Here is a 19,459-nt window from a genome sequence, read left to right on the forward strand (position 1 = left end):
AGTTTGAACCTAGTCTAGACTACAGGAGACCAGAAGGGCTTGGCCTATACCTTACCTTTGGCCCGGGACCTGGTACATGAATAATTAGATTACTCCATCACTGAGGTAGGGGCTTCCCTGTCTCATTTTTCCCACAGGCTCAGCACCACCTCACAGCTTTTGCATGTTTGCGGTTGGTGAGTGTCTGCAAAGCGGAAGAAAGGCAGCCTTCCCCTAGCAGCCAGTGCCTTCTAGAAGCCAGAACTGACCAGCCATCCAGGTGAGTGCAGACATCAGGAAGGAGTTGGGGAGGGGCCACAATGAAGTGTATGTGGGAGGACCAGACTAAGATGGGGGCGTGGCCAATGGACCTCTGACCTCTGACCTCTGCCCCTTCCCTTATAGCATGGACTCCAAAGTCTCCTCCCCAACCTTGCTTGAAGCTCTAAGCAGCGATTTCCTGGCCTGTAAAATTTGCCTGGAGCAGTTACACACGCCCAAGACCCTGCCATGCCTGCATACCTATTGCCAGGACTGTCTGGCCCAACTGGACATCGGTGGCCAGGTCCGCTGCCCTGAGTGTCGGGAGACTGTGCCTGTCCCCCGTGAAGGTGTGGCCGCCTTTAAGACCAACTTCTTTGTCAATGGGCTCTTGGACCTTGTCAAGGCCAGGGCTCCAGGAGACATACATTCAGGGAAGCCAACCTGTGCTCTTTGCCCTCTGGTGGGAGGCAAAAGCTCTGGGGGACCGGCCACAGCCCGGTGCCTGGACTGTGCGGATGACTTATGCCAAGCCTGTGCCGATGGACATCGCTGCTCCCGTCAGACCCACAAACACCGTGTCGTTGACCTGGTGGGTTACAGGGCCGGGTGGTATGATGAAGAGGCCCGAGAACGCCAGGCCTCCCAGTGTCCCCAGCACCCAGGGGAAGCCCTCTGCTTCATGTGCCAACCTTGTTCTCAGTTGCTCTGCAAGGACTGCCGCCTGGGTCCCCATATCGATCACCCCTGCTTGCCCCTGGCGGAAGCAGTGCGGTCCCGGAAACCTGGCCTTGAGGAGTTATTGGCAGGCGTGGACAGCAATTTGGTGGAGCTAGAAGCCACCCGGGTGGCAGAAAAAGAAGCCCTGGCCCTGCTTCGGGAGCAGGCAGCCAGTGTGGGGACGCAGGTAGAGGAGGCAGCGGAACGAATCCTCAAGTCCCTGCTGGCCCAGAAACAGGAAGTGCTGGGCCAGCTCCGCGCCCTTGTGGAAACGGCTGAAGAGGCTACTAGAGAGAGATTGACCAAGATAGAGAGCCGGGAGCAGGTGGCCAAGGCGGCTGCTGCCTTTGCCCGTCGGGTGCTCAGCCTCGGTCTGGAGGCAGAGATCCTTTCGCTGGAGGGAGCCATCACACAGCGCCTGCGCCAGCTTCAGGACTCTCCGTGGACACCTGGGCCCACTCGCTGTGTACTGCCCCATCTGGAACTCCATCCGGGGCTCCAGGACAAGAACTGCCACCTGCTTCGACTCTCTTTTGAGGAGCCAAAACAGTCGCAGAAGGACAGTGGGAAGGGTGGAGCTGGTACCCAACGAGGAGACGAAGCTCAAAGCCATGGGGAAGATAGGAACAAGATAGGGAAGCAGGGTGGGGGCCAGCTCCCGTGTAAGGATGGAGCCCTGACTCCCAAAGAAGGCAAAGCCCAGGACCCTCTAGAAGATGACGAAGTCCTAGTCGAAAGGGGGAACAGATCTAACAAGAAGAAAAAGTGCAAAGGCAGGGGCAAGCCCGTTTCTCGGGAACCCAGCCCCATTCTGAGGCCAAACCTAGAAGGCTCAGGCCTCCTCCCTCGGCCTGTTTTTTCCTGGAGTTTCCCCACGAGGATGCCTGGGGACAAGCGTTCTCCACGCATCACCGGGCTATGTCCCTATGGCCCCCAGGAGATCTTGGTGGCAGATGAACAGAACCGGGTCTTAAAACGCTTTTCCCTCAACGGCGACTACAAGGGCACAGTGCCGGTTCCTGACGGCTCTTCCCCGTGCAGCGTGGCGGCTCTGCAGAACGCCGTGGCTTTCTCCGCCAACGCGAAGCTCTATCTTGTCAGTCCCGAGGGGGACGTTCTGTGGCGCAGGTCCCTGAGCCTCACCCAGTCAAGCCACGCTGTGGCCGCAATGCCGTGTGGAGACAGGGTAGCTGTCAGCGTGGCAGGCCATGTGGAGGTGTACAAGAAGGAAGGCAGCCTGGCCACTCGCTTTATCCCCGGAGGCAAGGCTAGCCGGGGCCAGCGGGCACTGGTGTTCTTGACCACTAGCCCCCAGGGCAATTTTGTAGGGTCCGATTGGCAGCAGAATAGCGTGGTTTTCTGTGACGGCCTAGGCCAGGTGATCTGGGAATACAAGGGCCCTGGTTTACATGGCTGCCAGCCAGGTTCTGTGTCGGTGGATAAGAAGGGCTATATATTTCTGACCCTTCGAGAGGTGAACAAGGTGGTGATCCTGGATCCCAAGGGGTCACTTCTTGGTGACTTCCTAACAGCATACCATGGCCTGGAAAAGCCCCGGGTAACCACCATGGTAGATGGCAAATACCTGGTGGTATCTCTTAGTAATGGGACCATCCATGTCTTTAGGGTCAGGTTTCCTGACAGTTAAAGGGACTTTTAGGGTTGGGATGGAGGGGGCGGGCAGTGTAGCTGGGAAGGGAGGGAGGGCATGACAGAAGCAGAGCCACTGGTGGGATGAGGTGGTCAAGGGCAAAATGCTTGCTCCTTTGGTGATGTACAGGGAATAGACGTTACCAAGAGAGGTGATGGTGTGACCGTAAAGTTGAGCATAGAGAGCAGGTGCTAGAAGTCACCCAACCTGCTTGCTTTTGAGTGATTTCCTGCAGCTCTGGCTGCTGCTGTATAGTTTCGGTGTCTTGAGATTTATATGCGATTCTTAATTCGTATTCTTCAAAACCATTCCTGGGATGGGGTCATGACTTCTCTGTAGAGCGCGTGCCTAGAACTCACCAGTGAGGGGCTGGGGGCGTGGCTCAACAGTAGAATGCCCGCCTAGATTCTACCAATGAGGAGAGGGGGTGTGGCTCAGTGGTAGAAGGGTTGTCTAGAATCTTGGCTCAGTGGTAGAACACCTGCCTAGAATCCCCCCAGTGAGGGGCTGGGGTGTGGCTCAGTGGTAGAGCACCTGCCTAGAATCCCCCAGTGAGGGGCTGGGGTGTGGCTCAGTGGTAGAGGATTTGTCTTTCCTGCAGGAAATCCTGAGGTCAAAGGCATACCCTCCCTCCTGGAAAAAAAAAATTATTATTTTTGTTGGAGTCTTAAGGAGATGGCATATATTATCCTCTAAGCAAAGGAAGACCCGGTATATGTCAAGACATGGTAGTCATGGTGGAAAGGGAGTGAGAACTGGCCATTCTCGCAGGGAAACATGGGATCAGGAAGAAGCCAGAGATCTCCGAATGGCAATAGCATTGACACCTTCTGCCAACCTATGACAGAGTAGACACTCCCTCAGTGAAGTGTCAGGGAGGTTTCAAGGGGCCAGGGGTCAGGGAGTGCAGGCACAAGCAGAGGCTGTAGATGTGAAGTTAAAGCCAGGTATGGCATCACACACACCTGTAATCCCAGCACTTGGGAAACTGAGACAGGAGGATCATATGTTTGAGCCTAGCCTGGACTACATGCTGTCCTGGACTCACTTTGTAGACCAGGCTGGCCTCGAACTCACAGAGATCTATCTGCCTGCCTCTGCCTCCCGAGTGCTGGGATTAAAGGCATGCACCACCACCGCCCCGGCAACTGTGTCCAACCCTCAAGCACCAGTCTGTCCCACAGAAGCTCCATCTCTGGCCTCGTTTTCAGGGGGATCAGCAAGCATGCCCGGTGTAAAAGAGGAGCCTAGCTCTTCCAGATGGCAGCTGAGAAGGGCGGACATCAACGCTCCTGGGATCCTGTCCAGAGGAAAGGAACGCTTCAGTCGAGGCTGTGACTCTGTCTGTCCTTGAGTGCTTCACCAAGTGTGTGTGGACTGCATCATCCTGCCCTTCAGTGTGCCCACAAGCCAGACAACTCCCGAGTTCTCAGAAGTTTCCCAGTTCCTCCGAAATCATGATGATAATAAGATCAGTGTGGTGCTGAGTAAGACTCACCCGATGGAGGCGCAGCAGCTGGTGGGGGCAGGGTGCACTTATGGTTGCTGGTGAAGCTGATTGACACACCAAGGGTGGCCCAAGTTTACATTAACTGGTTCTAGCCTAACAACCAGAAGTTCTCCGAGGCAGAACCTTTTCAGAGATACCAGCCTGCCCAGAAATGCCTCTCTCTGGAAGTTCAGTGACCCGGTGATGGTCCATCCCATCATCATCTGTCCCCTCACAGAGGAGATGTCCGGTGTCTGCAGGAGACAGGCTAAGGAGGTGGTGAACAGGATATGTCAGAAGATAGCAAAGGAACCTCAGACCCTTCCTGTTGACTTCCTGTGGGAAACGCCGAGACTCTTACAGACCCAGGACATCAGCAAGTCTCGTGCCTTGGAGTCTGAGATGTTGGACTTTGTGAATGATGTGCTGGCCAACAACGTCATCCGGCTGACGGTAAGAGCGGATCTGAAGGACTCCCCGACATGCTTGTAGGCAGTCTCAGTGGCACTGTGAACAGGCCCTTTGGGTGTGGCTACATACACGGTGAGGGTGTGGACAGTGCTGAATGGGGCCTGGAAAGGGCAACACTACAAGATCTACACACATACACACACACACGCCTTCGCCCTTCCCTGCTGTCAGCTGCAAGATCAAGGTGCCAACACCAAGAAAGACAGTGAATTCGAGGTTGCCTGATGTGGGCGCTGGCCAGTAACCACCTCATTCAGGTAAAGCTGGAGGGCCTCAAGCTGCCCACTGACCTGCCCCCACACCTCACTGCACCTTCTAAGCAGAAGCACAAATGACCCCCCCCCAAGACCCTCCCACCATCACTGTAGCTGCCCTGGTGGGCTGAGGCCTGAGACGCGGAGATTAGGGGAGGTACAGTGTCCCCACATTTCAAGGTCCATAAAGACTCAGTCGTGATTTCTTAGCTCTAAGATAAGAGAAACACCACGTTTCTTTTAAGGTTGTTATGGGGCTCAGCAGGGAAACAGTAGTGATGCTTGGATACAGAACGTGGGATTTTATACGCCAAAAAAAAAAAAAAAAAAAGTGGATTTTTTTAATATATAATCTTAGAGGCAAAAACCAAAACCACTAGACAGACAGGTTAGCCAATCTATAGTTAAATAGGATTTAACTTTTAAATAGGACATGACATTTAAACAGGATATGAAATCTCTATAATCCAATGCTGTTCTTATACTTTCTGTGTGTCTACTAGGATATGGTTTACTTATTTCTTTTCCTGGGAAATTAATTTCTTTCTTTCTTTCTTTCTTTCTTTCTTTCTTTCTTTTTTGCCAGAAATGTTTGTTTGCCTTCATGTGAATGAAAGAAAATGAGGTCCTTCTGTGATGGGTGCGGTGGAGGGAGCCACGGAGGGCCAGCATGGGACTGGAGCGCCAGGCAGCCTTTGGGCTGTCAGCAGTGGAGGGTGGGAGGGTCGAAGAAGAGAGGAGGCAGACAAACTTAAAGAGTGCATACAGTTGGAGACGAGCAGCAGGCTCCGCTTGTCCTTTTGAGCCGGGGTTGGAGGCAGCTGTGGAGGAGCGTGTGTTTAGTTGGGGCTCCCGTGGAGAAATGATGCTGAAGAGAAACACTCTTGTCGTCCCCTTTGTGGGATCCAGGGGCCTTTGGGAAAAGTCCAGATGGAAAGTTTAGGGGTTAGAGAAAGGATGCCTTTTTTTTCAGGGCTCGGAGGTGGCGCATTTCCTGTTTGTAGAAACCAGCGCAGGAAATCAATCACTACATGGTCAACTTCGATTACATATAAAGTTTAAACGCTCATGGCGTAAACCTATAATGCCAGGACTCTGAGGTGGAAGCAAGAGAATTGTAAGTTCGAGGCCAGCCTAAGCTCCATGGTGAGCCCCTCAAACACAAAAAGCAGGCGAGGCTGTAGTTCCCAGTTGGTAGAGCGCTTGATTGCTTAGCATCCTCGAAGCCTGTGGTCCCCAGCACTGCCATCCTAGCAATACGGTGGAGGCAGGAGAGTCGGAAGTTCAAGGTTATCCTCGGCTCTAAAAACAAAAAGCAAGCAAACAAAAAATTCAAATCATATATATGTAGAAATTTGATTTGATAAGGAAACACTGAATCACCAGCATACCCGTTAAAAAGAGAAAGAGACCTATTTGAACAAAGAGCAAGCTAGTTCACGCACCCACGGGAAGTATCTACCAGCAAGGACTAGTAAAACGAAAAAGAATTCACTGAATGAAACCACTGGCATGCACCAGAGATAAAAACGTGTTCTGAAGAAACATGTAGATTCCTGGCACTATAAAATAATGCCTCCTGGAGAGGCATTTAGCAATGTTTGCCATAGGCTTTTTTCTTTCTTTTCTTTCTTTCTTTCTTTTTTTTTTTTTTTTGTAAATGATTGCAAAACTAGAATCCACTAGGGCTTAGGGTTACAGGGTATGCCTATAATTCCCAGTGACTGGCTCAGTGGTAGAGCGCTTACTTGATATTTGTTTCATCACTAACATTACTTGGTGGGGGCAGGGGGATTATCCCATTTTGGGGAATACATTCTGGGAAAATAATTCAACAGCAGAAAAATATTTGCAGAGAGACTCCCCCCCCACCTTCAAGACAGGGTTTCTCTATGTTATCTTGGCTGTCCTGCACTGATAGACCAGGCCAGCCTTGAACTCACAGTGATCCGCCTGCCTCTGCCTCCCGAGTGGGCGCCCGGCTCTGCAGAGAGGCCTTTACAGCTGCCTCGCGTATTACTGTCATTCACTGGAAACTGCTCCAGTGGTGGGGCAGAGGCTGCACAGACTGTGGTCTGTTAAAAGAATGAATTTACGTGGTTCACAACTATGACGTATATTTGGGAGAAATGGTATGTGATGAAATCATAAGGGGAGAAGAGAGAGAGAGAGAGAAAGAGAGAGAGAGAGTGTGTGTGTGTGTGTGTGCAGGGCTGGGGAGATGGCTATGGGGGTAAGAACCTGAGTTCTAAGCCCCAGCAGCCATAGAGAAAGCCAGGTGTGGCCACATGTGCCAGAGCTATGAGGGGCGGGGCAGAGGCGGGTCCAGGCGGGATGCAGGGTCTAAGGTTCGGGAGCTGCTAGGCTAGTTCCAGGTTCAGTGAGAGACCCTGTCTCCAAGTAGTAGGTGGAGACAAGGACATCTGATGTCCTCAAGACCTTGTGCGTGCGTGTATGCACAGGGGGCACAGGGAGAGACTGATTGGTTGATTAGGCGCCTTCTGATTGCGCAATGTCAGCAACGGGTAGGACTGTGCCTACATAGCTGCCAAGCAGACAATGGGTTCCTAATGTGTAAATAGTCAGTTATTCCGGGGGTTACATCTTTTTTAGTTATTTTGGGCTGGTACTCACATCTGCAGATTTCTACTTCAGTTAGTGTTATATGTTTGAATGCTTCGAGAAAAATATACTTCTATAAATAATATTTAAGGATAACTAACTAACTACTGGGTCAGGTATGGTTGTGCAGGTCGGTAACTCTAGCACATAGGGTGAGGCAGGAGGATTGTTCTTTAGAGACCGGGTCATCTCCAGAGGTAGATGGGATGGCTCTGAAGTTCCCCAGCATTCGGGAGTTCTTGTTGAGTTCTCCCGACCTGATCCAGACCAAATGGCAGGGCTTCAGAGCTAAGTGGGATCCGAGGAGTTGTATTAAGGCCTGGACAGTGAGTGAGTGAGTGTGTGTGTGTGTATGTGTGTGTGTGTGTGTGTGTGTGTGTGTGTCTATGGTCATTCGAGTCTGCACAAGTAGCCTGACAGACAGTCATGAGTGCTCAATGGATGTCTGTGAAGAGAAGAATGAATGTGGACAGAGGGGATCAGACCAAACTCTGCCTACAAAGGTTTCCTGTCTTTGAACACCACAACCTTATGAAACCAGCCAGACTGCAGAAATCTGGCTGTGTCCAGCAGGGGGCACTGTTGTGCCTCCCAAGGTGAGACTCCAAAAACAGAGGCTTGGGGTGTCTCCGCTTCTTTTAGGAGAAGAAGGGACAAGACTCTAGGGGCTCCTGTGTAGAGCTACAGAGTTGTATGGAAACCTGGAGCGAAGGCTAATTCAGTGAGAGACCTTCAGAAATGAAGCCCAGCCTGCTAGTGCAGGCTGTTGTTCCAGCAAGTTGGGAGGCCCAGGCAGAAGGATAGTAGATTCAAGTACTGCCAAGGCAACTTAGCCAGCCCCTGTTTCAAAACATGGAAAATAAAAAGGGCTTGGGCTGGATCTCAGGGATATAGGGCTTGCCTAGAATCCCCCAGTGAGGGGCTGGAGTGTGGCTCAGTGGTAGAGCACCTGCCTAGAATCCCCCAGTGAGGGGCTGGGGGTGTGGCTCAGTGGTAGAGCACATGCCTAGAACCCCCCAGTGAAGGGCTGGGGTGTGGCTCAGTGGTAGAGCACCTGCCTAGAATCCCCCAGTGAGGGGCTGGGGTGTGGCTCAGTGGTAAATCACCTGCCTAGAATCCCCCAGTGAGGGGCTGGGGTGTGGCTCAGTGGTAGAGCTTTGCCTAGTGTGCCATCAGAAAGAGGGAGTAGTCTCCTGGTTCTGAAAGAGAAGCCTACAAATGTCTAAGAGACAGAACCAAGGGCTTCTCTGGAACCTTGGAAAATGAAGGGAAACGCCAAACTCATAATTTGTTTATACTTGATATTTGTTTTACTTTTAGGAAGTTACACAAACAAGCCACTCACCCAAACATGCATGTGACCACAGAAGCCAATGGTCAGGTGGCCAAGAGCCAGGGCCATTCTCAAAGCCAGCCAGGAACCAGCTGTTCTGATTAAGGACCAATTACCCTTGACATTTTAGTAAAGTTTTGTTTTGTTTTGTTTTGAAATATGGCAAGATTAGCCTATTTTTGGATAGTTTAGAGAAAATAGGATTCAGGGGAGGTGTGGCAAGATGGTGCTCTTTCACTGGGGACCTATTATTCAGTAGTGTCATTTCCTTTGTCTCTTTGGGCACAATTCTGAAGGTACAGAAGACCAAGCGAAGTTATTTTTGTTCTGTTTTGTTTTGTTTTGTTTTTTGGTTTTTTTTTTTTGTTTGTTTTGTTTTTTTGTTTTGTTTTGGTTTTTTTTTTTTTTTTTTTTTTTTGCTTTTAATGTTTTCAAGGAAATGGGTGATGTTGGGGGTCTGAGCTAGGTTGAGTTTGATTGACAGGTGCCAGGGTCAATGTCTCTGACCATCTCTATGGCAGGAAAGTTGAGGGCAGAAGCAGTTCTCTTAAGTGGGGACTGGAGAGAAAGAGTGCAGACCTGTGAAATGGTCTGAGAAAGCCGCCTTACCGTAGCTGGTGGGCACACACCCAGAAGGTGTTCAGAGGTGGGCATGACAGAAGGTTACCAGAATCAGCCCATCCAATTGACTGGTGGACTTAGTCTAGCAAGGTGAAATGTTACATCTTCAAGGACTTGCAGACACCTGGGATTGGTGGAGCAGAGCGCGTCAGTGACATCAGATATCCCTCTCCTGAAGTGCCGGTGAGGTATCCTGCAGGCCAAATAGAGGAGGGTGGGCACGTACAGGGAAATGGACCGGACCGGAAAAAGCTGGAATCTTGGGAAGACAACACAAAGTGTCTCCAGAAGAAGTTGTAGCTAGTTATCTTAGGAGCCAGGAGACAGTGGATTGAAAACAGGGCCTGAGGGTCAGCCCCGCCCACTTCTCTGTTGCCATGGGACCAAATGCCTACCCCTTGGAGCCTTATAGTTGCATAAGTTGTATCTCTTGATTCTTAATAAAGTTCTCTGGAACCATTTCTGTAATTATTACTTTGTGTGGCTGCCTTGTTTGCTTTCCATGGCAGTGAGAAAGACACCATGACCAAAAGCAGTTTGGGAAAGAAAGGGTTTATTTCAGACCACAGAGGAATGCTGCTTACTGACTTGCTCTCCCTGGCTTGCCTAGTTTGCCTTTGTTGTTGTTGTTGTTTTGTTTTGTTTTGTTTTTGGTGATAGGGTTTCTCTGTGTAGCCTTGGCTGTCCTGGACTCACTTTGTAAACCAGGCTGGCCTCGAACTCACAGAGTTCTGCCTGCCTCTGCCTCTTGAGTGTTGGGATAACAGGTGGGCACCACCACGCCCAGCTTTCAGTTGGCTTTTTAAAGAACAAAAAACAAAACATTTTTAAATATGTGTGGATATTTGTTCTGAATGTATGTCCGTGTAGCATACATGTACACTGCCCTCAGAGGCCAGAAGTCAGATACCCTGGGACTCGAATTGCAGATGGCCGTGAGCTGCCGTGTGAGTGCTAAGACTTGGAAAACAGGTCGTCTGGAAAAGCAGCGTGTTCTTTACCACAGAGCCATCTCTCCAGGCCTTCGAGCTTGATTTTTTTTTTAATGCAACTCAGGCCCATCTGTCCACAGGGAGCACCATCTATAGCGCTGGCCACTCCTGCATTAACTGTCAGTCAGGAAGGTGCCCTACAGACTTCTCTGATGGGGACTGTGCCTGAACTGACGTTCCCTTTTCCTGGATCACTCTAGTTTGTGTCAAGTTGACAAAAACAAAGAAACGAAAAAACAAAAACTAACCAGCACAATGTCTGTGACTGAAATAACCTCACAGGGGCTGGGGAGATGGCTCATTGAGTAAAGTCTTTGCTGAATAAGCAGGAAGGACTGAATTCAGATCCCCCGGCACCCACAAAACAAACAGACAAACAAGCCTGGCTTGGGGATGCATGTCTGTGCTCCCCTATGCTGAGGAGGCAGTGATGGGTGGATCCCTGGAGTCCGTTGGTTCGTTAGAATGGGGGAGACCCTCTCTCACATATACAGTGGCAAGATAGCTCAGCTGGTGAGGGTGCTTGTCACCAAGCCCGGCGGCCTGTGTTTGGTCCCTGGTAGGAGAAAGAAAGGACAATTCCTGCAAGTTGTCCTCTGGCCTTCATGTGCCCACCATGGCATATGGTTTCACCCACCCCCCAACCCAGTACAAACACAAAACAACATAAACTGTGTGTGTGTATATATAAAGGCCACCCTTTAGGGCACACTTCACAAACTAGACACCCTCCCCCCACTCCAAAGCCTTCAGAATACCACCACAAGCCAAGGACATGAGCTTGGAGGTGGGAGAGATGGCTCAGCAATTAAGAGCATGGACTGTTCTTGTAGAGGACCTAAGTTCAGTTTCCAGCACCTCCTTCTCAAAACCTTAACTCTAGCTCCAGGGGATCTGACGCCCTCTTTTGGCATCTGTGGGTACTGCATGCAAGTGTACATGCTCAAACATATACACATATATACGTAGAATTAAAAACAAAATTTCATGAACCTGAGCCTGTGGGAGACATTTCGGATTCAAACCAAGGCAGGCCGGGAACAGTGGTGCATGCCTGGAATCCCAGCACTCCGGAGGCAGAGACAGGCAGATTGCTGTGAGTTCGAGGCCAGCCTGGGCTACAAAGTGAATCCGGGACAGCCAAGGCTACACAGCGAAACCTTGTCTCGAAAAACAAAACAAAACAAAAACCAAACCAAGGCAGACGAGTCCACAAGTATGGAGAATGTCCAACACCAGGACCTAAGAAGCAGAAAGAGTCAGGTGGTGGTAGCCACCTGCTGGCCACTCCCAGGATGGCCAAACAGATTCCATGGGGACATTTGCAGGAACCAGAGTGACCAACACCATGACCACCTGGGATCCATGCTCCTCTCGGCTTAGTTTCTTCTGCAGGACAAATGGAGCCCTCGATAGAAATGTGTCACTTCTGATGTAAATTCTCCTAAAAAGCCAGGCACGGAGCAGGCAAGGGGCTCAGTAGGTAAAGATGCTTGCTGCCAAGCCAGGTGACCTGAGTCCAATCTCTGAAACCCCTAGGGTGGAAGAAGAGAAGTGATCCCCTTGCGTTGTCCTCTGACCTCCATATATATGCAGTGACACACACACACACACACACACACACACACACATACACCCTAAATAAATATATTTTTAAAGAGAGACGTGGTAGCATGCACTTATAATAAAGTGCATCTATGTAGAGGTAGGTCTGTAAAGAAGTGGGTCAGTCTCTGGAGTTCTCCGGCTAACCGGCCTAACCTACTTTGTGAGTCCCAGGCCAATGAGAGACCCTGTCTCAGAAAACACAAGGTAAATGGTGCCTGAGGTGCATGCCTGGAAATCCCAGGCATAGCTGTCCTTTGCTTTCCGCTACCTCACGCTGCCTCACACGTGCACAGGAACGCCCACACACAAAAACAGGAAGATTCCACGAACAAAAGAGGATTGAGGCCTTGGAGAAGTCTGACACGGAGCTAGAGGAAGATGGTTCTGAGACTTTTCCCACTCTGGGCTCCCCTGCTCCCCCCACCCCCAACTGCCTTGTTTCTCCAGCCAGGACCCCCAACAAGGAGAAAAAAATGACAACCTACGAGGGAATGCTGTAAATGGCCCAGCTCAGGAACGGGGGCCTCACAGCGGCAGTGACAGCCTACAGAAGAATTCTGCAATTCATTCTCTGATGACTAAAGCCTGAACCTGGACGCCTGGGCGAACCCAGGGGAACGTGACTCAGCAGCAGCAAGTTGAGGGGGGCCTGGCGGCAGCGACAGGAGACTGCCTCAGTCCATGTGAGAGCCAAGATTACAGAGAGAACAACTGGTTCCCAGCTCCAAACCCCAAGGCGGAGCGCCTGCCTCTGTGGTCAGACCCACGAGGGGCCCGTGCTCTAAGCCATGTGGCCACGAGCCTCCTCCCTCCGAGGCCACATATCCTTCTGGGCGCTAGAGAGAAGCCACAGCTGCACCGGTGCCAGGAGCCACCTCTGCAGCCCACAGCTCGGGTGAAAAGCCTTGTTACAGGGAGAGGCTGGATCCCAGAGAGAGAGAGAGAGACCCGGGAGGGGGGGGGCCGGGGGGGGCACATCCCAGGCTGGAGACAGATGATCATAGCATCCCTCCGGTGGCATTGAGGAGCTGGGGAAGGGCGCTCTGCCGGCATCAGCTTCACTTTTCCAAGGGGCCAACTCTGAAAACATCTTTGCACATTCAGAAATAATAGTGTCTTCATTTCTCCTCGCCAAAGCGGTAGGATGGTTCAAGGAACTACGTGGAGAGGGAAGCATCGCTGGCTAGGCATGGTGGGCCACGCTGTCATCCCGGCACCTGGGAGATGGAGTCCGAAGGACATGGAGTTCAACGGGCAGCCTGAGCTATGTAGCAAGACTCTGTGTCGAAGAGCACACCGTGAATAAGAGAAGGGATGGGAACGAAAAAAGGAAAATAGCACTCATAGCACTCTGAGAGAGAGAGAGAGAGAGAGAGAGAGAGAGAGAGACCCCGAGGCCATGGCATGGTCATTCAAAGAGAAGGTAACACATACACAGGGCATCTCCCTGTAACCTTGGCCCTTGCTGGCATTCCTCTTTGGCATGGGCAGGTTCCTATGTCTAGCAGGATAAGGACTGACTCAGCTGGGTACATCCTGGGCAGGTACCCTGTCAAGATCTGCAGGCAGAGAAAACACCTCACAAGTTTGGGCCAAACCTACTCGCTTTCACTCAGTTGAACCCGACCTCAGAAGAGCCGGGCAACTCTGGAGTTGGGGTGAGGCCCTGAGGCCACTTCCTTAGGAGGCGTGCATGAGTAAGACTGAGATAGTTTAAGTCTGAGGAGAAAAGACAGCAAGCTCACTGGGAGAGCTTTCTCTCACACGTTTTACTTATTTTTGAAGTAGTTTCAGGTAACCCAGTTGGGCCTCAAACTCACTCTTCTGAGAACTCCTGAGCCTGCCAGTGGCTGGAATTATGGAAGTGTGCCACCATAGATAGTTTCTGTGACACTGGAGATCAAAGCCTGAGCTTTGGGGGCATGCCAGGCCTGTGCAGGACCAACTGAGATACATCCCCAGCTCTGCTCTAGTTATTTTGTTTGTTTGTTTTCTTTTGTGGGGTGGCTGCTTGGTTTTGTTTTTCTTTTCTTTTATTCTCTTTCTTCCTTTCTTTCTTTCTTTCTTTCTTTCTTTCTTTGTTTCTTTCTTCTTTTCATGGCTGTTGTTTCTTGAGTCAAGATCTCATTCTGTAGCCCAGGCTAGCTTCAAAGTTGTGACAACCTTCCTGCCTCAGCCTCCCAAGTATCGGGATTGTATGAAGGAGCCACCACAACTGGCTCCCTTTGACTTTATGAAGTAGGGGCTTGCTATGAACCCTGATCTGGACTCAATCTCAAAATCTTCCAGCCTCTGCCTCCTGCATGTTGAGGTTGTACATCTGCACCAGCACACCAGCCAGGAGCTTTGTTCGCCCACGGGGAGGTGGTGATTCCTTATAATAACACCTAGGGAGCTGGAGAGATGGCTCAGAGGTTAAGAGCACTGACTGCTGTTCCAAAGGTCCTGAGTTCAATTCCCAGCAACCACATGATGGCTCACAACCATCTAGAATGAGAGCCAGTGCCCTCTTCTGGCCTGTGGGTATATGTGCAAGCAGAGCATTGTATACATAATAAATGAATAAATCTTTTTAAAAAATAAAATAACACCTAGGAGGCTGAGGAGATGGTGTGATAGGTAAGAGACCTAGGGGCACAAGCTTGAGGACCTGAGTTCGATTCCCCAGCACCCACCTTAAAAAAAATCCTGGCATCAATACAAGCCTGTAACCTCAGAACTGTGGGGTAGCGGGGCAGAGACTGGAAGATCACTGCGGATTCCTGCCTAGCTCCAGGTACAGGGAGAGGCACCATCTCAAAGGACTAAGACACATACGTCCTCCTCTTGTGTGCACACACATCACAGGCACACAGGTGTCTGCACATACATCACACAAACACACGTGTGTGCACATACGTCACACAGACACATACATGTGTGTACATGTGCACACACAAAGTCATTAAAACAGGTTAAACTGTAAAAGGACGGTTCCTGAGATATATGCTGAATATATTGGATGTGTGGATGGATGGATGGACGGACAGACAGACAGACGGATGGATAGATGGATGGATGGATAGATGGATGGACAAATGGACAGATGGATGGATGGATGGACAAATGGTACCTAGGAGCACTAAGTCTAAGCCAGGCCCCTTTCTGCCCACCGTGTGTGTTATCCACATTCTCTTCTTCCTGGTTCGACAAGGTTGACCCTACTGCCATACCTGTTTCCATGCTGAGAAAGGTGAGAGTACAGAATTATGTGACACAAGCAGAATTGCCAGGAGCCAGGCCGAGGCCAGAGGCCTCTAGGGCCCTACTGTGGCTAACTGTTACCACATCCCAACAAGGGAAAGCCACACAGGAGACCTTCCCAAGAAACAAAGCCACACCCCACATCTGATCTGGCCAAACCCCCTCTGCCATGCGTGTATGTGTGTGTGCATGCGTGTGTGTATGTGTATGTGTGTGTGCATGTATGTGTGTGCACGTGAGTGTGTGTGTGTGCGTGAGTGTGTGTGTGTGCGTGAGTGTGTGTGTGTCTCGTGGGTCACCATTCCAACTCCGTACTTCTCCGCTCTGATGTGCAGATTCTCTTCATCTGGGAAAAACAAGAGGAGGAAGCTGCCACTGATGGGAAGATGATGTGCCTTCCTTCAAGCTGGCCTGGAGTTTCAGGTTTTTCTCTGCCCTCCACCTGCAGGGACAAGAGGGCCTGGAATCTTGGTGCTTATGTGGTGGTGGTGATGGTGGTGGTGGTGGTGGTGTTTCTGGCTTTCTGTTTTAAGGTTTATTTTATTTTTTTAAATGATTGCCCTCCGGGTGTTGGGGGAGGCGTATCTGCATGTTCAGTGCCTATGGAGGCCAGAAGAGAGCGTTGGGTTCCCTGGGGCTGGACTTAGAGTCAGTTGTGAGCCACCTGCCATAGACAATGGGGATTGAGCTCTGGTCCTCTGCATGAGAAGTGAAGTGCGTCATCCTCGCTGCTAAGCCATCTTTCTGGCTCCATTTCGTTGTTGTTGTTGTATTAACACATGTGTCTGTGCATCTTCGTGTATGTAGGGAGGGCATTCACATGCATGTGTGTGCATGTGGAGGCCAGAGGACGTTGATGGATGGTGTCCTCAGGAACATCGTCCACCTCCTGTGAGACAACCTCTCCCATTGGCCCGGAGCTCCTCTCTTACGCTGAACTGGCTAGCCAGCCAGGCTCAGGGGTTCTCCCAGCTCTGCCTCCCCAGGACTGGGATCAAACGTATGCCCGACTCATGCCCGGCTTTAAAAAAAAAAAAAAAACAGATTTGTTATTTATCATTTACACAGTATTCTGCCAGCATGTCAAGTCTATCCAGGGCAGGGATGAGAGTTAGAGGTGCTTGCAATTGTCCCACTTCTGAGGGTTAAGGGTAGGGGGATCCTTGGGCCTACAAGCCTTGGGTTGCCTCATCTCTGCACCTGCCTTGATCTGTGCAGCATAGCTCTTTCCTCTGGGTGGGGCATGACCCCCACCATAAGAAAACTGAGCTTGTTATAAAGTCCTCATGAAGGCTGGAGAAGTGTCTCAGGGCTTAAGAGCACTGTCTGCTCTTCCAGAGGTCCTGAGTTCAATTCCCAGCAACCACATGGTGGCTCACAACCATCTGTAATGTGATCTCATGACCTCTTCTAGCAAGCAGATGTACATGTGATAGAGCACTCCTATGCATAAAATAAAGAAATGTTTATAAAGTCCTCATGAGATCAGGAGATGAGGCCCCTCAGGAGGCCTCTCCCATCCTGGGCATTCCAATCCCCGCTCTATACACGGTAGACAATGGACTGGGCTGGGACATTTCTATGCCATAGCTGCCTGTAAGTCATTTAAGGGACTTTCCAGGGATGTAGCCACCTGTGAGTCACCCATGCCCCTGGAGGTTACCCCAATAATTTCACTGGTTCACCAAGATGAACTTGGACCGAATCCTTCCTTTTTTTTGGCAGTTTGGGACTTTCTATCTAGGATGAATAGATGTTTATGTCTACCAGGAAGGGTCATGCAACTCACATTATCTGTTTTCTGTTTCTCTAACACAATGCCTGAGACTGGCCATTATTTGTAAATAGTGAGTCTGGCTGGGTGTCATGGCTCACACTTGTGATGCTAGCTCTTAGGACGCTGAGACCAGAAAATTATAATGAGTTTTTTTGTTTTGGTTTGGTTTGTCTGGTTTTTGTTTTTTGTTTTTTGGAGACAAGATCTCTCTGTGTAGCCTTGGCTGTCCTGGACTCACTTTATAGACCAGGCTGGCCTTGAATTCACAGTGACCTGCCTGCCTCTGCCTCTCGAGTGGTGGGATTAAAGGTGTGCACCACCATGCCCAATGAGTTTGAGGCCAACTTGGGCTACATATTGAGTTGCAGGGCAGCCTGAGCAACACGCAGGAGACCCTGTCTCAGTAAACAGCAACAACATAGTGAGTCAACAGGTCCAGATGAGAGGGAGTTCAAGACATGGTGTAAACATCAGATAGTGGCCTTCTTACTACATTAACATGACAGAGAATAAACCTGGGTCATGTCTCTCATCTTTCTAAGTAGCAGGCAGTGGTCCCCACCCTCAGGACTTCATGTCACATCACCTCCCTATGCCCCTCTTCCAAACAACATCAATATATGAACAGAAGAGCTAAGTTTCTGATGCATAATCTTGGGTGTGTCTCTTCAACCCCCTCCCAGCCTCCAGCTTTTATTTCATGAAATAGAAGAAAAAGCTTTGCAGCCAAGAAAAGTTGCCCATCAAGGCAGAGAAGTTTTGTTTTTTTTTCCTCCAGTGATTTCAGGTTATGTGTGACAATTCTGGCGAAGGGAAAGATTGACAAGCCAGGTATGGTGGTACATGCTTATAATCCCAGCCTTCTGGAGGCAGAGGCAGGAGAATAGCTACAAGTTCAAAGTCAACCTACTCTACAGAGTGAGATCTTGTTTCAAAAGGAAAGAAAAAGAGCTAGGAAGATGGCTATGTTGGTTAAAGTGCTTTCCACACAAACATGAAGATGCTGGTTCAAATCCCAGAGCCTGTATAAAAACCAGGCTAGGCAACACACCCGCCCGTGTCAGCACTATCCAGAAACAGACAGCTCGTTGGCTCACTGGCCAACCTAACCTAGCCAATCAGTGAACTCCAGCTTCAGGGAGAGACCCTGCCTCAAAAAGTAAGGTGGGGGTTGAAGACATGGCTCAGTGGTCAAGAGCGCTGGCTACGCTTCTAGAGGACACAGGTCTGATTCCCACCAGGCACATGGTGCCTCTCAACTGTATAACTGCATTCTCTCTCAGGCCCCTTCTGGCCCCTGTAAGCACGAGGTGCACGTGTGTGTGGTGCATGTACATACATGAGGGCCAAACATACATATAAAAATAATCAATTAATTAAAAAAAATAAGGTGGGGCAGTGAGATGGCTCAAAATGAAAAGGAGTTTGTTTCCAATCTCATGACCCAGATTCAATCCCAAAATGCCATGTAAAGGACAACTGACTCCATAAAGTTGTCCTCTGACCTCCACATATGTGCCGTGACGCACGCCAACACCCCCCCCCAACACACACATCATATACAATTATGCATTGTAAAAATAATTTTGAAAAAAAAAAAAAGGAAAATACTGACCAGACAAAGTACTTGGGACATGAATTCATGTAGGCTTTAGTCCTTACCAGAACATAGGGGGAAGTCTGACCCAATCTGGATGTGGTAAGCATTGGCCTCTGCCCAATTTCTTGTTCCTATGGGGTCCTTGTCAAAAGGATAAGAGAGGCCACATGTGGTGGTTCCTGTCCCTAACCCCAGCCCTTGAGAGGCAGAGGCAGGTGGATCTCTCAGTTTGGGGCCAGCCTGGTCTACAGAGTGAGCCAGGGCAGCCAGCACTGTATAGGGAGCGGGGTAAGAGTGTCAGCTGATTGGAAGGTGCACAGCCCATGCGCAGAGAGACAGAGCTGTGAGACATCATCCCAGGAGAGCCTGTGTCCATATGTCAGAGAGCAGTAGGGAAACTCATCTACACGGGACTGCGCATGGGCCCAAGGGTGGTCACATGACTACATGGGAGAAGAGATGCAATGGTTACCTTTTCAAAAATAGAATTATTTACTTATTTTTATGTATATGAGTCTTCTATTTTCATGCACACCACAAGAGGGAGTCAGATTCCATTACAGACGGTTGTGAGCTGCCATGGGGTTACTGGGATTTGAACTCAGGGCCGCTGAGCCATCTCTCCAGCCCGTGATGGTTACTTCTACTTGTCAGTTTTGACACAACCTGGAAACACTTGATGAGAGTGTCAATGTGGGGTTGTCTAGATCAGGTTGGCGTGTGGGCGTGTCCATGGGGGTTTTTTCTCAACTGTGTTAATTGATGTGGGGAGACATAGCCCACCATGAGTGGCACTATTCTGCAGGCTGGGCTGTAAGCACACATGTATTAGTTTCTC

At 50.2% G+C, this 19,459-nt stretch overlaps 1 protein-coding gene across 1 annotated transcript; it reads left to right on the forward strand.

Annotated features, from left to right (window-relative positions):
• Positions 1–377: 377 nt before the first annotated feature.
• Trim56 (tripartite motif containing 56) lies at positions 378–2,653 on the forward strand. The gene has a single exon (XM_051161250.1). The coding sequence runs from the start codon at positions 386–388 to the stop codon at positions 2,606–2,608; it is 2,223 nt and encodes a 740-aa protein (XP_051017207.1). The 5' UTR covers positions 378–385; the 3' UTR covers positions 2,609–2,653.
• Positions 2,654–19,459: the final 16,806 nt, after the last annotated feature.

This window comes from Acomys russatus, chromosome 19 (genome assembly GCF_903995435.1).
Source record: "Acomys russatus chromosome 19, mAcoRus1.1, whole genome shotgun sequence".
NCBI lineage: Eukaryota > Metazoa > Chordata > Mammalia > Rodentia > Muridae > Acomys > Acomys russatus.

Excerpts from the sequence above, each read along its gene's own strand:
- Trim56 (XM_051161250.1), top strand. The coding sequence starts at position 386 with ATGGACTCCAAAGTCTCCTCCCCAACCTTGCTTGAAGCTCTAAGCAGC.